The sequence below is a fragment of the Saccopteryx leptura genome, chromosome 10 (genome assembly GCF_036850995.1).
Source record: "Saccopteryx leptura isolate mSacLep1 chromosome 10, mSacLep1_pri_phased_curated, whole genome shotgun sequence".
Lineage (NCBI taxonomy): Eukaryota > Metazoa > Chordata > Mammalia > Chiroptera > Emballonuridae > Saccopteryx > Saccopteryx leptura.
The window spans coordinates 15,122,486-15,138,105 of record NC_089512.1 but is presented as its reverse complement, the minus strand read 5'-3'; the positions used below and the strand labels follow the sequence as shown (position 1 = coordinate 15,138,105).

The following is a 15,620-nucleotide window of genomic DNA, read 5'->3' as shown; positions in this document are numbered from 1 at the left end:
GGGTTGGTATTATTTCTACTGGATAAATTGTGAGATCAGAGTCAAGTTCCTCCACTTTACTCTTTAACTCGTTCCTCTTCCTCCGGTTCACCACGAGAAGTGTTGATTCTAAGACACTTGTGCATCTCTCTTGAGGCGAGAGCCCTCTGGGCATGTCCCGGTGGGGGTGGGGGTGGGGGGGCTGTGATCTTTCTCCCGCCACGAGGGCACTGCCTCTAATCCTGGTCAAGCAGAGGTTTTCCAGGGCTCCTGGTTTTCATTTAGGGTTATTAGCACCGAGCAGACTTATCTCCCTGGCTTTATGGCATAATGGCCTGCAGATGTCTGTGGGATAACTTAAGCCTGAGTTGCCACCCCCGAAGGGACCACCCCTCGGCTCTTCCCTCTCGTCCCAGCCACAGCAGACCTTAGAAATGCAAACCCAGGGGGAGCTGCCATCAGCGCTCTGGACTTCAGAGCTGGGACGGTCTGCTGCCATAAGACGTGGCTTTCACGAAACACGCAGGCACACATACACGCTTGTTTATGGACAGCCATGTGGGATGTGGGCTCTGCCTGTTTGCAAGAAACGTTTCTTCAGTGTTTCCTGCAGCGTGCCGATTTGTACTCTGGTGCTTGCACGTTTCCTGTCGGGCGGCTGAACTGAAGATGGCGAGTGGAGGGTTATTAGTAGTTTACCGGCTGCTGGGGGCGGGGAATGCCCCCCCCCCCCCCGTGTCTCCGTCTGTAGACCCTATGGAAACTCCCCCTGCCCAGACTCAACGACTTCTCTGGGATGATTCAGTAAGGGAAGGGATAAGGAAAGAAAGTCCGAAGTCAGCCCCTGTGTCTACACAGGCGACCGTGTAGACAAAGCAAAGGAAGAGCGGGCCAAATCCCAGAAGAGAGGACTTTTCTGATCCGGGAAGCTTGGTATCTTTGTGAGGAACTGGGCCACACAAATGTGGCTATCTGGCGAAGGCTGCTGGTAAGGCAGATAGTCTTGAGCCAGCGTGGCATGTGGTTAACGGATGCTGAGCTTCACAATGAGTAAAAGTACAGGTGATAGTATGCCCGCCATCGTAGGGCTGATCGAGGGCTGCCTTTTAGGGAGGAGGTGGCTTTGGCTCATTTTCCTGCGTTTCCTACCCTGTATGGAAGGTTCAGGACCACGGAGTTGTAGGCTTACAAGGTTAAAACGGTCTCATCCTATCGGTGAAACTCAGGACCCTGCAGCTCCTGGGTCGGCTTAATGGAGAGGTGGTTGCCCCGTGGACGTCTTGTTCATCTAGACATGCTAATAGCCCGCCCGCCAGGGAAAGACTCCACCCTGCGCCTGGTAGGAGAGGAGGCTTCCATGTTTAGTACAGATTTGGGCAGAGTGATTTAGGGGGAAGTATGTTCCTAGCATTTCAGCCAGCTCTACCTGTGTAAAGACAAAACAGAACCGTCGTTAGAAATGGAAGCTAAACTTGACCCACTTCAAACTTCATTCAACACGTCAAAACGTTAACACACTAGTCTAGGTAGATTTTTCGTGAGCACTGAACTTAGGAAAAAAAAAAAAGAATTAAACGATGGCATTAGGCTAAGGCAAGTAAAATAAAAGAGTGTGTGATCTTCACCCGATCAAATTAGGACTACATTTTTTTTTTTCCTTTCTTTCAACAAAGTCAGGACCAAATTAGGACTCCATTTTTTTTTTCTTTCTTTCTTTCAACAAAGTCAGGACCAAGTGTCCTATGGAAGCTGCGCTGAAACAGTTGTGCGTGCTTTTTTGCGACCACGCGCCTTCCTGGTGACTCAGTTTCCCTGTTGTCTGTTTCAGAAACTGTCGGGGCGGAAGATCAGCCCGGTTCTCCGGATGTTCGGGCAGTCCATATCAGGAGGCATTGATATGGATGGAAACGGCTATCCTGGTAAGCTGTTTTTCTTCACAGGCAGAGGAGATAAACGGAGACAAATGCACGAGGCAGAGTCATTTCCAGTCTGATTAAGCGGCAGTTACAGCTACGTAGGGTTAGGGAAGTTCACACACTGAGAGGGGGTGTTTGATTGCACGGCGCCAGGAAGGGTCGTTTCTGTGGCAGCAGGTCTTTCTAACGAAGGACAGAAAGCACCGTCCACATTGAAGATGGTAAATAGTGAAACCCCGTTTGCCAGTAGCCAGGAGCTTCTGACTCTTCAGAGGGAGAAAGGAGTTGAGTGGCATCCCTTCCCCTGCACACAAGTTATTGAAAGATTGTGAACAAAAACAAAAACAAAGAAATGTTGACAGAGCAGACCACCGTTCAGGCTGGCTGGCTTGTCCTCAGGGCCAGTGCCTGGTGGTCTGAGGCTAACTGGACAACCGTGTATGATTGCAAACTCCAGTCCCAAGTGATACCCAGTTCAGGTGGGACCGGGCCGTGGAAGAGTGGCTCTTTCGGTGCCTGAAGGGCATGGAGTGGGATGAGAGAAGGACATGGAGATAAGAATTTTTAAAAAAATCCAAAATCACTGTGGAATTCAGAAAAACATTTCCTTAAGACGATATAGTTCGTCTTATTGTCTATCCTGAGAAAATGTCACTTACCGCTTAAAATGCCTCAGGAGGATCTGGGGAAACTGACGCAAAGCTGTGGGAATCACCAGATCCTGTTGTTTCGTAGGGACAGAGGGGTGCTGAGCGTCCCTTGTCGCTCTGCAGACCAGAAACAGAAAAGGGGCAGTGTGGAAGGTTTTGTCCTTGTGGGTCCTCATGGGTCTTTCGCAGTGTGAGACATCAGTCCTCCTTGTCCTTGGCAATTTGTGGCCATCCCTAAATAGCGCCTTACTTCGGTTGAGCACTTTAATATATGCAAACTGCTTCCACATGCAATGGGCTTCTGGTAGTCACCCCCCTCAGCAGGGAGGTGGAGGTAGGGGTGTCCCTCACTTGACAGTCAAGGATACTGAGCCTCAGGGAACTTTGAGGACTGGCCGGAGACCCACTGTGTGGTGCGCGAAGACCCAGACCGCCTCTCTCTAAATGCAGGTGTGTTAATACTCCACGACGAGTCTGAATTATCTTGCGGTTTTCATAAGAGAAACGGCCAATGTATCAGGTTCTTTCGTTTTCAGATATTCAATCAGTTCCAGAAGACCGCTGAAAAATAACAAAACGCATAAGCATACCCAAACGCAAAAATGTTAGCAGCACTACAGTTCACTGATTCACTCTTGGTTTTTCTCTAATTGAGGACGCTGTGTAGACGTAGAGATTCAGACTGTTGGATTCACATGCTGGGTTCTGTGAAGCAGTCATGGAAACCCCAGAGTCAAGGGGCTTATCTTAGGAAGAAAGTCAGGGAGCTGTTGGGTGAGTGAATACTCCCTAAATTAAAGTTACTTAGAATAAACATTCCCAGCTAACACTTGTGTTTTGGTTTGTAGTTTACCAAGTATTTTCTGTATTAAGTATCTAATTTACTAAATTGTATTGGATACCTATTTAAATATTTTAAAAGTATTACATGGAATACATTTCATATTATGTGTCATAAATATTGAGTAAGTGTAAGGTCTACCGGAAAGTTCTGTCTGTTTTTGGAATGAAACAAAATACAAATTTTTCTTACCGTCAATAAACTTTATTAAATAATATATTTCCACACCAATCCTATCTTCCAAATATGGTCCGAAATGGTTTGCTGAGCTGAATTAAGCCTTTCTGCGATCTCCGATGTTGTCAGAAAAGGATCTTGCTCCAACATGGTCTTAACAACATCGTCATCGATCAAAGATGGTCGCCCAGAACGTGGCTTATCAGAAAGGTTGAAATCACCTGTTTTGAATTTTTTGAACCATCTTCTGCATGTCCTATCAGAAACTGTACCTTCACCAAACACTTTCAATAAATTTCTACATGCTTCTGTAGCATTTCTTCCTTGTTGAAATTCGTATACAATACAGTGGCGTAAATGAACTTTATCAGTAGCCATGGTACACTATCGCTTCACACATAAGACTAACGTGAATCAACTTTGTTTTAGTTAATTTGCTACATCAGTATGTATACATTAAGTGATAAAAATAGAGAGGCACACATGCGCCAAATAAACATGTGCTTATGTGTCGAAACTTGTTGTGATAGAAACGGACAGAACTTTCCGGTAGACCTTATATTTTCTGATTTCAATATTATGGAATATTATCGGCTCTGGGAGGACGAAGGATAATTATCTCCGCTGTATAGACGAGGACACTGAGCGGCTCAGGTCAGAGAGTGAGGGGTGGGAATAACTCACATGGTCCACAGACCTTGGAGCCTTTTCCAGGAGCCCTTTAAACCCAGGAATCCCTCATTCATAGATGTCCAAAAGAAATACAGCGTGGGTCACCTATGTAATTTAAACTATGCTAGTTACCACATTAAAAAAAAGATACAAAGAAACAGATGAAATTGTTTTCTTTAGCCCAGGAGAGACAATGTATTATCATCTTAATATATAATCAGTGTACGAATTGAGAAGCCAGGCTGGTGTTCTTTCGCACTGGGTCTTTGAAATCGGTCTGTATTTTGTACTCACAACACATCTCACTCAAATTATGGACCAGCTACATTTCAGGGGCTCAACAGCCACATCTGGTTGATTGGCTGCCAGATGGGACAGCGTGCTCCGACTCTTAGGAGATTATTGTGTGGCACAGAGGGTGGCTGTCGGGCCCTCGACCTTGAGGCCCGGCCCCCATGGCTGTGGAGCCCCTTGGGGTGGGTGGGGGGGTTGGGTTTCAACAAGTTTCTCAATCTGTAAACTTCTGATTTTCAGATGTAACCATTGGAGCCTTCATGTCGGACAGTGTGGTTCTTCTAAGGTGAGAGGCTTCTCTCTTGCTTCTTGGGTTACATTCTCCACCGCGAGGGATGGAATTTGGTGTTGGGGGGGAGATGGCATTAGTCGGCAATTCCCTCTGCCCTGTTCCTTGCAGGCGGGGTGCTTAGTAAGTGGGAATGCCACCTTTCTTCTTACTCTCTGCCCCAGGGTTTCCAGCAGGTGGGCCTCCAGTGGCTTACAGGTGTGAGGTGATAGTGTCCTTGGGGCTTCTAGGCAGAGCTGGGGGTGTCCTGAGCCCTGGTGGGTCTCCTCCTTTTGCCATGAATACGCCCGCCCTCTCCTTACGGTGCTCTACACACACTGTCCTGAGCGATGGCTGCCGTGACACTCAAGGGGCCTGGGAAGCACTGTCCTGCGTCCTGACCTCCCCCCCCCCCAGGGACAGGGAGCCTTCTGCCCTGGCGGGGGGCGGGCAGCATTCACTCGCTGGTGGCAGCAGAGCCGAGGGGGGGACGCGAGCTCAGGCCCCGTGCTCATGCTCCCCGGAGCCCAGGCGGCCTGGGTCCCTCCCTCCACAGCCCGTGGGCTGACCCCCCCTACCCCCCATGAATGTTCTCTGAGTATTTCTGTCTGTATGAGTCAGAGGAGGCAGAATTACACTTTGGAGTGGGAGCCAACCCTTAGGTTTTGTTAATAACCTGATGGCAGAACTTTCTAAAATAGGCCAGTGGGATCGGAGCGCTGGAAGGGGTCCCAGAGGCCGTGTCGTCCCCACCCTGATCCTTCTTACTCAGCAGCGCCTTCCTCCCAGTCACTGCTCAGGGGCCACCGGCCTCTTCTCGCCTTCCTCCCAGTCACTGCTCAGGGCCACTGGCCTCTTCTCGCCTTTCTCCCAGTCACTGCTCAGGGGCCACTGGCCTCTTCTCGCCTTCCTCCCAGTCACTGCTCAGGGGCCACTGGCCTCTTCTCGCCTTCCTCCCAGTCACTGCTCAGGGCCACTGGCCTCTTCTCGCCTTCCTCCCAGTCACTGCTCAGGGCCACTGGCCTCTTCTCGCCTTTCTCCCAGTCACTGCTCAGGGCCACTGGCCTCTTCTCGCCTTCCTCCCAGTCACTGCTCAGGGGCCACTGGCCTCTTCTCGCCTTCCTCCCAGTCACTGCTCAGGGGCCACTGGCCTCTTCTCGCCTTCCTCCCAGTCACTGCTCAGGGCCACTGGCCTCTTCTCGCCTTCCTCCCAGTCACTGCTCAGGGCCACTGGCCTCTTCTCGCCTTCCTCCCAGTCACTGCTCAGGGGCCACTGGCCTCTTCTCGCCTTCCTCCCAGTCACTGCTCAGGGGCCACCGGCCTCTTCTCGCCTTTCTCCCAGTCACTGCTCGGGGCCACCGGCCTCTTCTCGCCTTCCTCCCAGTCACTGCTCAGGGGCCACCGGCCTCTTCTCTCCTTTCTCCCAGTCACTGCTCAGGGCCACTGGCCTCTTCTCGCCTTTCTCCCAGTCACTGCTCAGGGCCACCGGCCTCTTCTCTCCTTTCTCCCAGTCACTGCTCAGGGCCACTGGCCTCTTCTCGCCTTTCTCCCAGTCACTGCTCAGGGCCACTGGCCTCTTCTCGCCTTTCTCCCAGTCACTGCTCAGGGGCCACTGGCCTCTTCTCGCCTTTCTCCCAGTCACTGCTCAGGGCCACCGGCCTCTTCTCGCCTTCCTCCCAGTCACTGCTCAGGGGCCACTGGCCTCTTCTCGCCTTCCTCCCAGTCACTGCTCAGGGCCACCGGCCTCTTCTCGCCTTCCTCCCAGTCACTGCTCAGGGGCCACCGGCCTCTTCTCGCCTTCCTCCCAGTCACTGCTCAGGGCCACTGGCCTCTTCTCGCCTTCCTCCCAGTCACTGCTCAGGGGCCACTGGCCTCTTCTCGCCTTCCTCCCAGTCACTGCTCAGGGCCACTGGCCTCTTCTCGCCTTTCTCCCAGTCACTGCTCAGGGCCACTGGCCTCTTCTCGCCTTCCTCCCAATCACTGCTCAGGGCCACCGGCCTCTTCTCGCCTTCTTCCCAGTCACTGCTCAGGGCCACCGGCCTCTTCTCGCCTTCCTCCCAGTCACTGCTCAGGGCCACCGGCCTCTTCTCGCCTTCCTCCCAGTCACTGCTCAGGGGCCACTGGCCTCTTCTCGCCTTCTTCCCAGTCACTGCTCAGGGCCACCGGCCTCTTCTCGCCTTCCTCCCAGTCACTGCTCAGGGGCCACCGGCCTCTTCTCGCCTTCCTCCCAGTCACTGCTCAGGGCCACTGGTCTCTTCTCGCCTTCCTCCCAGTCACTGCTCAGGGGCCATTGGCCTCTTCTCGCCTTCCTCCCAGTCACTGCTCAGGGCCACTGGCCTCTTCTCGCCTTCCTCCCAGTCACTGCTCAGGGCCACTGGCCTCTTCTCGCCTTTCTCCCAGTCACTGCTCAGGGCCACTGGCCTCTTCTCGCCTTTCTCCCAGTCACTGCTCAGGGCCACTGGCCTCTTCTCGCCTTCCTCCCAATCACTGCTCAGGGGCCATTGGCCTCTTCTCGCCTTCCTCCCAGTCACTGCTCAGGGCCACTGGCCTCTTCTCGCCTTTCTCCCAGTCACTGCTCAGGGGCCACTGGCCTCTTCTCGCCTTTCTCCCAGTCACTGCTCAGGGGCCACTGGCCTCTTCTCGCCTTTCTCCCAGTCACTGCTCAGGGGCCACTGGCCTCTTCTCGCCTTTCTCCCAGTCACTGCTCAGGGGCCACTGGCCTCTTCTCGCCTTTCTCCCAGTCACTGCTCAGGGGCCACTGGCCTCTTCTCGCCTTCCTCCCAGTCACTGCTCAGGGGCCACTGGCCTCTTCTCGCCTTTCTCCCAGTCACTGCTCAGGGCCACTGGCCTCTTCTCGCCTTTCTCCCAGTCACTGCTCAGGGCCACTGGCCTCTTCTCGAACAAGGTCCCCCCCCCCCGAGTGAGGGTTCAGTGGCTTCCGAGGGAACCAGTGAACCCCAGGGTAACTCAAACTGTCCAGTTGTGGAGGAGAGAGAGTGCCCTTGAGGTGAAGAGTGTAAACTCTGGGGCCAGGTGGTCTGGGTCCCAAGCCTGCCTCAGCCCTTCTGAGACGGGTCTCATAACCTCTCCTCTGGGGTCCCCGTCTGGTAAACAAGGATGCAGTCCCGACCTCATGGGGCTCTCACGAGCACTCAGAGCGTTAGTACGTGCAGAGCAGGGCCTAGCTTAGTGCTCAGTAAACGTGAGCACTTCTGACAGGAATTAGGTAAATTTGCCTCCCTCAACATTCCGTGTACTTAAAGTACACCGTGTGCGTTTTAAAAAATATATGTTTATTGATTGATGTTTAGAGAGAGGGGAACATCAGTTGGTGGTTCCACTTATTTGTGGATTCATTGGTTGATTCTTGTACGTGCCCTGACCGGGGAGGGAACACACAGCCTGGCCACATCGGGATGATGCTCTATCCCTGGTCAGCAAACTGCAGCTCCCGAGCCCCATGTGGCTCTTTGGCCCCTTGAGGGTGGCTCTTCCACAAAATACCACGTGTGGGCGCTACCTCAATAAGGAATGTACCTACTTATATAGTTTAAGTTTAAAAAATTTGGCTCTCAAAAGAAATTTTAATAGTTGCACTGTTGATATTTGGCTTTGTTGACTAATGCGTTTGCCTGCCAGGGCCATGCCTAAGTGTCCTCACGGGGAGAATCTGCAGGTGTGTGGCTGAGGGTGCCTTGGGCTGAGCTCAGAGAAAACCCGACTAGCGACAGGCGACTGGCGGTGGTGTAGCTGGCTCCAGGGCAGGTTTGGGAGGCTAGCACCTTCTCCAGAGGTTCAGGCTCTATCTGTCCACCCATCTCCACCCCCCCCAAGAGCACTGACCCCAAACAGCCCCGGGGTAGTGGGAGCCACACCTCGTCAGAGGGCAGCCAGGCTGGTTTCATTACTCCCCTGGAAGTGAAATCATCCGGGTTGACCTGTCAGTCAGAAGTATTCTAACTGCCCGCTTCTTCCAAGTAAAATCTTGGGCCCATGTGCATGGCTGTCCTGAGGCGCCCTTTGCTTTTGTCTGGGAGGCTGGCACATTTGCAGGTGGGAGCGTGAAGCCCAGCCTTCCGCCCCCAGGACTGCGGGCTGGTCCGGCTCTGCCCTCAGGAAGTTTGTCCTCTCCGATTAGCTCGGGAGGGCAGGTCCTGCAGCGCGGCGATAGGCGTCTGGTGAGCAGCCATTGAAAGTGGGAGGAAGTGATCAGAGAGGCCTATGAAAGATTTCTGGGCTTTTCCTGGTCCAAAAACAATACTTGGAGTTGGAACAAAAAGGTTCAAGGGAACTGATGTTGGAGGGAGATGTGCCTGTGAAGGTCCTTGTGGGTCGTTTCAAAGGGTTCTTTTTTAACAACCCTCATCATTTTTCTGGACCGTGCACTTCTCTTTCCTGTTCACTTCACCTTCTGCAAACCTCTGCCCCGGTGGAGGAGCCTGGCCCCCCAGGTGGCCCTGGGGACGATGGGAGGGGCTGGGCCAGGACATGTACTGGGCGGGGTGGGGCTCTCCGGGGGCAGAGACCAGTTCTCACCCCCGTACCTCCATCCGTTTTGTGAAACTTTGGGCTTTCCTGTGGTTTTTAAGGCCTTGGCCTGGAGTTAAGTCTGCACCCATTTAACAAGGGCGTTTGAACAATTACTAGCCTGATCCCAGTCACTGGGGGGGGGGGGGGGCTGCAGGCTGGTGGGGCAGGTTTGGAAACAGGCAGTGACCACAGCAGGGGGGACATCCAACTGCCAGGGTTGCTGAGGAAGGCTTCCTGGGCTGGGGGACACCGGAGCTGGCTGTGGAAGGCCCCCGTGGGGCTCTAGAGAGTGTCCGTTGGCATCTGTACAATCACCGAGACCAGGGGTTGAATGACTGGTTTCTAGCATCTTCTAAGGATGAAGCCAGAAGAAAATGGGGAGACTAGGATATTGGGTTTCTTTCAGGCACTGCTCTGCTCTGCCTTCCATGCTGGCTGTGCTCTGGGAGTCCCACAGTTGCCGTGGGCTCGTCACACTGTGTATATCTCTTGACCCCTGTCTCATGGGACCGGGGGCAGCAGTGAGATCCCCTCACCTCCATGGTGCCTGTGCCCCTTGCTTCTTTTTTCTCCAGGGTGTTCTTGAATACTTTCTTCCCCAAGAGTCGATGGTCGGTCATTGTTCCCATCTGTCTTGTCACCCTGGGCACTCTGTGAAGGGGTCACTCTACACAAGGAAGGTCATTGTTCTGAAGCCGCTAATGCCCCTTAATCTTGTTATGTCACCCCAGTGCATGAGGGCCAGGGCTTCTTCGAGGCAAAAAGGTCTCTTTGTGAGGCCTGAAGGGGGAAGAAGGTTAAGCCACAGCTTAGGTGACTGGTCCCTGAGCAGATGTTTGCAATGAGCGCAGAATGGTGTGATTCACTTTGGGCCTTTGTCGGGTGCTCCCCCCCCCCCGGGGGGGATTTGCAACAATGATGCCCATCCATCAAGCCCTGGGGGGTGGTCCCCATCCGTGTTAAGAGTGTGGACGTTTATTGGGTTTCACTTGGTCTTGAGGCCAGGCGGGTTGATTTCATCAGCCCTGACATCCTTTGCTGTTAACCAGCTGGGACTCCATTAGTCAAGTTCTTTTAAAAAATGTAATGAACTGATAGGATTAAATGAAGGGGGAGGTTTGACCCTCTGGAAGGGACTGAACGTCACAGCTCAGGCGTCTCCCGGCAGTAAATACCGTGGGGGGGGGGGGATCGGATCGTGCAGCTGGGTCCCGAGTCACGGCACTCACTGTCCAGCCTCTCTTAAATGTAGTCATTTCTTCCTAATGAAATGGAAATCGGGCTTACTTGGTGAAATTTCAAGTAATCACTTACCATCTGGTGGTTCATTTATGGCTTCAACCAGATGTGTTTTATTAACAAAATGCACCTGCCTTTATTATTGGGATGCTAACCATTCATTTATTCGGGAATAAGCTCAAGAACCAGAAAAGGCATCTGCAGAGCATCCTGGCCCTCTGCCCTCGGGTCATTTCACACCTTCAGCGCTGGCTGAAGGCCAAGGAGTTCCTGCTTGGGACCGGGAGCCGCTTCGGAACCAGACTAAATCCGCGTCCTCTCTTGACCCGCAGGGCGAGGCCCGTCATTACGGTGGACGTCTCCATCTTCCTCCCCGTCTCCATCAACATCACGGCGCCTCAGTGCCACGACGGGCAGCAGCCTGTGAACTGCCTGAACGTCACCGCCTGCTTCAGCTTCCACGGCAGGCATGTCCCCGGAGAAATCGGTAATGAGCCGCCGAGTTAGGTCTCAGGAGAGCCGGCCGGGCGGGCGTGGGCTCGCGGGATGGCAGGCGGCCGCGCGCGCGTGGTGTTCCCAGAGTCCCAGCGGTTCTGCAGGCCCATGGGGCGGGCGCCCTGTCCCTCTGAGGTTCCTCATCTCCTCCTTCTGTTTCCTGTCGTGTTCCCAGTTTAACACAGTCTCCATCTCTGGGACAAAGAGTATCTGACCCCAAGCATCCTTTCCCCGAGTGTCTGTGGGCCAGACCGAAACCTCACTGGGCCGCGGGTGGGCCAGGCTCGGGGGACTTAGGGAGGTGCAGTGACCGGAGCCTGGCAGCGAGACTCTGGAGGCTCTGCCCGGATCTCGTAGCATCACCCAGACGTCAGCATGGGCTGCCCTCGGCTGCGGAACGGGAGACGGAGGGTCGCTGGTGGGATGGGGAGGCTGACGTTTACAGTGGCCTGGGGGCCCCGGGCTGCCGAGGATGGGGGCTGCTGTTTCCCTGACCGGGGAAGGCCGACTGGCTAGCCCAGCTCCAGAGCTGGATCAGGACCCAGAGCAACTTCAGGGTGGATTAGAAATCAGTGTGTGTGTGTGTGTGTGTGTGTGTGTGTAATCGCTTGCCGGCAATGGATGTAGAACAGTTGTGCAGATTAATAATAGGTACTTTATTTTTACTTGAGAGGCCGATTTAATAATAGAAAAGAAGAGTTTCAGAAAAAACAACCAACCACTGGTAAGGACCTGCACTCACTGACTTTCTCAGACATTTTTCGTGTCATGAGTGTCTCAGTGTTGCCCCGGACTAGCGGCGGCACCCCCCTGCAGTGTTGCCCCGGACTAGCGGCGGCACCCCCCTGCAGTGTTGCCCCAGACTAGCGGCCGCATCCCCCTGCAGTGTTGCCCCGGACTAGCGGCCGCATCCCCCTGCAGTGTTGCCCCGGACTAGCGGCGGCACCCCCCTGCAGTGTTGCCCCGGACTAGCGGCAGCATCCCCCTGGAACTTCATAGAGAGGTAGATCCTCGAGCCCCCCCTCAGCACCCCCAAACCAGTATCTGCATTTCAGTACGACCCCTGCCCCATCCGTGTGCACACTCAGTCAAGTTTGGGAAGCGCTGCTCCGGTGCACACGTGTGCGTGCACACACACCCAGCCACGCAGAAGCACACCTCCATGTGGCCGTCCATTTCTCAGCTGCACCTGGACTGCTCCCCCTTGTGTAACAACATTCTAATCCTCCCAGGCTAACTGTCTCATTGGCACTTTGTCCGGACCTTCCGGTGGGTTGAGTAAGCTCAGCAAGTCAACCTTGGACTTCTTTGTATAGATTTTTTTTTTTTAAAGAAAAAGGAGCTAGAAATTGCTAAATTGAATGTAAACATACCATGCATGACCTTGGGACTTGGTTAGTGAGAGAGCGGTCAACTTTTTGTGAGCAGCCCAGTGAGAAAAAGACACCTGTTCAAAATCATACAGCTATTGATAAAGCCAGGAGATGATTTCTGGTTTGCTGACACTTAGTTTTGCTTTCCAAAACTATTTCTTGCCACCTCCCTTATTGTTTAAGGCAGTGGTCTCCAACCCCCGGGCCGCGGACTGGTACCGGTCCGTGGGCCATTTGGTACCGGTCTGCAGAGAAAGAATAAATAACATGAAACGTTGTCAGAATAACAAATTTAAATACAGCCTGAATAATGAGGACATGCTCGTTCCTCCTTTAACTTAGCCCAATAAATATCGTAAGTTCGACAATTATATTTAAAAATACCACAGTTTTTACGCGGGCCGCATAATTTTATTTTGTGCATTTATCCGTCCCAACCTAAAGGCCAGTCCGTGAAAATATTTTCTGACATTAAACTGGTCCGTGGCCCAAAAAAGGTTGGGGACCACTAGTTTAAGGCACCATAGTCTCTAGGGAAAAAATTTCTGGTGATCCTGGGACTCAGGCGTCTTCTGCCTAATTAGATGGTGTGTCCTCTATCAAATTTCAGCTCACGAGGTAGGTGGACACCACTAAAAAAACATTTGAAAGAATTGTTGAATTGAAGATCAGCATTGTCCTTATTGTGCATTAAAACAAGCAGAGCTATTCCAGAACTCTAAAGAAAAAGCAAGCAATTAGTAGCTCATGTGTATTCATTGGACAGATGGTGACTATGCGCCCACACGTGCCAAACATGTGGGCCTTCTTACGGGAACAGCAGAGTTTTACGATTCTGACCCTGAAGCAGTAGCCGTCGGTTTCTGACTCTGCATCACTGTTGTGGTGCATGTGAAGCTCCCTGGGGCTAGCTGGGGCAGAGGAGAAACCGCGATGTTCAGTTTTGAGCAAGAGTGGTCTCAGAGCGCAGGACAGGAGTAGAGCGAACTCCGACTTGCAGGTCCAGGAGTTGAGCAAGGAGGACATGTGGGTGTCTGTTCATGCTGCTCCCAACCAGTGGCCCTTTCTATGGCCCCTGTCATTGACCCCAGTCATTGGGGGAGGGCCCTTTCACTGACCTCGAGGAAGAGTTATAGTGAAGGTCTAGGCTTAGCCATGGTTCTTGAGGTGCTGGGGTGTAATGGAAGAGACAGGCTGTTGGGTGACAGATAGTACACACCTCACGGACAGTGTGGGAGCAACCCAGCTCATGTCCACCATAGAGTGGTGAACACCGCGCAGGAGTGCTTCCCCCAATTCGGGTCACTTCCTTCCCCTCCATCTGCCACAAGGGTTCATTGATGAAATTGAACATTCCTTCATAGTCTAAGGCAAGGGTTTCAAACTCGCGGCCCGCGAGCCACATGCGGCCCGCCGAACAATTTTGTGCGGCCCGCAGACTAATCCACGAAGTTCAAAATATTTTGGATAAAATTAAGTAAGCCTAGGAGCCTACTTGTATTTTTCATTTCTCTAGCATCCTAGCTAGATATTAGCTTAGTTAACAGCAGTTGTGATGCGAACTACAGTTTCTGGTCGTTTTGTGACACTGAGTAAACTGCATGTACGATTGTGCTTGTTGTACTGATTTTTTTTTGTTTTGTTTTCAACTGCAGTGAGAAAAGTGTTGCGTAACAGTTGCCTTTTGTAGGCCTAGTGCGGCCCCCCGAACGGCTGTGATCTTGCTCTGCGGCCCACATGCTGAGTTGAGTTTGAGACCCCTGGTCTAAGGGGATGTTTTCCCATGGTTTTTAATATTGAGACTTAAAGAGGGTAATCACTTAAGACTTTTGGGAGGGCAATGCAGAAAATGATCCATCCTTGGCATTTTCTATCTCTTCTTCTGATTTTCAGGAGAATGAGCTCTATTTCCATCTTCCCAGTAAAGCAGTGGTTCTCAACCTTTCTAATGCCGTGACCCCACAATACAGTTCCTCATGTTGCGGTGACCCCAAACCAAAAAATAATTTTGGTGGCTACTTCATAACTGTAATTTTGCTACAGTTATGATTCGGAATATAAATACCTGATATGCATTATGTATTTTCCGATGGCTTTAGGCGACCCTGCCGGGGTCGCGACCCACAGGTTGAGAGAACCGCTGCAGTAAAGGGAGGAATACAGAAATCTGCCCCCAAATGAGCTGGCAGTGGGCAGTGGCACTGCGGAGAGTTTGAGAAGGGAGAGTGGGCAGTCGTTGTGGAAAGGGGATGGGAAACCAGGTGGAGGTGCAGGGTAGGGAGCTCATCAGGAGCTGCGTGAGTCCCGCCACGGGTGGGTGTTCTGGAGTTTGGCACAGAAGGCAGCCCCTTGGCTCTGCACCGTTGGGAAGATCGGGTCCCCAGTTTCCAGATGGCAGAAGCGTGGGGGCGCATCAGGACACGGGCATCCGTCTGCCGTCCCGCAGACGGCGCTGCAGGCTGGGGCCGTGCCCTCACCTGGGCTGCTTCCGCATTGGAAGCTCAGGGCTGGGACTCTGATCATGAGCCGTCCTCATTCCCATTGCTGGTGGCTGCGGAGGAGCCATGTTGGTGGTGGTTTTGGCCGCGAACGCCTGGCAAATGAGTGTTTGCATGCCCAGGGCTGAGTTGGTTGGTAGAATGGCCGCACTGGGGCCATGGAGCCTGGGCAGTGCAAGAAGAAGGCGCCGGGGGTGTGCTAGGACTTCCAAACAGCGGTCAGGAATGGTGTCTTCGGTGGTCTCCGTCTGCTGGCACCTCCAGCCACAGCACCCTCCCTGGGGAGGGTGTAGGAGCCACAGACAGTTCACATTATTGTCCTGTCTCTGGTTTCTTCGCTCCCTTGGGACCTGGTGGGGCTCCCGCACATGCGCAGAGAGGGGACTAGAAAGAAGGGGCTCTGTTCGCCTCTTCATTTTCTGTGTTAGAAATGGAAAACCACAGGAGCGTTCAGGGCCAGCTGGTGAGCCAAGCCACTAACCAGCAGGGCTGCTGTGGCTTCTGGCAGTACCCTGAGGACTAGAGAGGTTCCCTGTGGGGGTGACTGTGCCTGGGCCCCTCAGGGCAGATCCAGTCAGGAAATCAGAAACCACACCGGTTATTTTAACAAAGGGGATCTAACGGGGGGGGGGGGGGGGGGGGGGGGGGGTTCAGCAGGTCACAGAGGACCTGGTCCTAACTACAGGAA

General features: G+C 53.1%; 1 protein-coding gene across 1 annotated transcript in view; it reads left to right on the top strand.

Annotated features, from left to right (window-relative positions):
- ITGA9 (integrin subunit alpha 9) overlaps positions 1-15,620 on the top strand; it is a 352,967-nt gene that overhangs the window by 71,667 nt on the left and 265,680 nt on the right. The window contains exons 12-14 of the mRNA XM_066350935.1: positions 1,808-1,898; positions 4,770-4,815; positions 10,899-11,053. Coding sequence (XP_066207032.1) covers positions 1,808-1,898; positions 4,770-4,815; positions 10,899-11,053 — 292 coding nt within the window. The remainder of the gene's footprint in view (positions 1-1,807; positions 1,899-4,769; positions 4,816-10,898; positions 11,054-15,620) is intronic.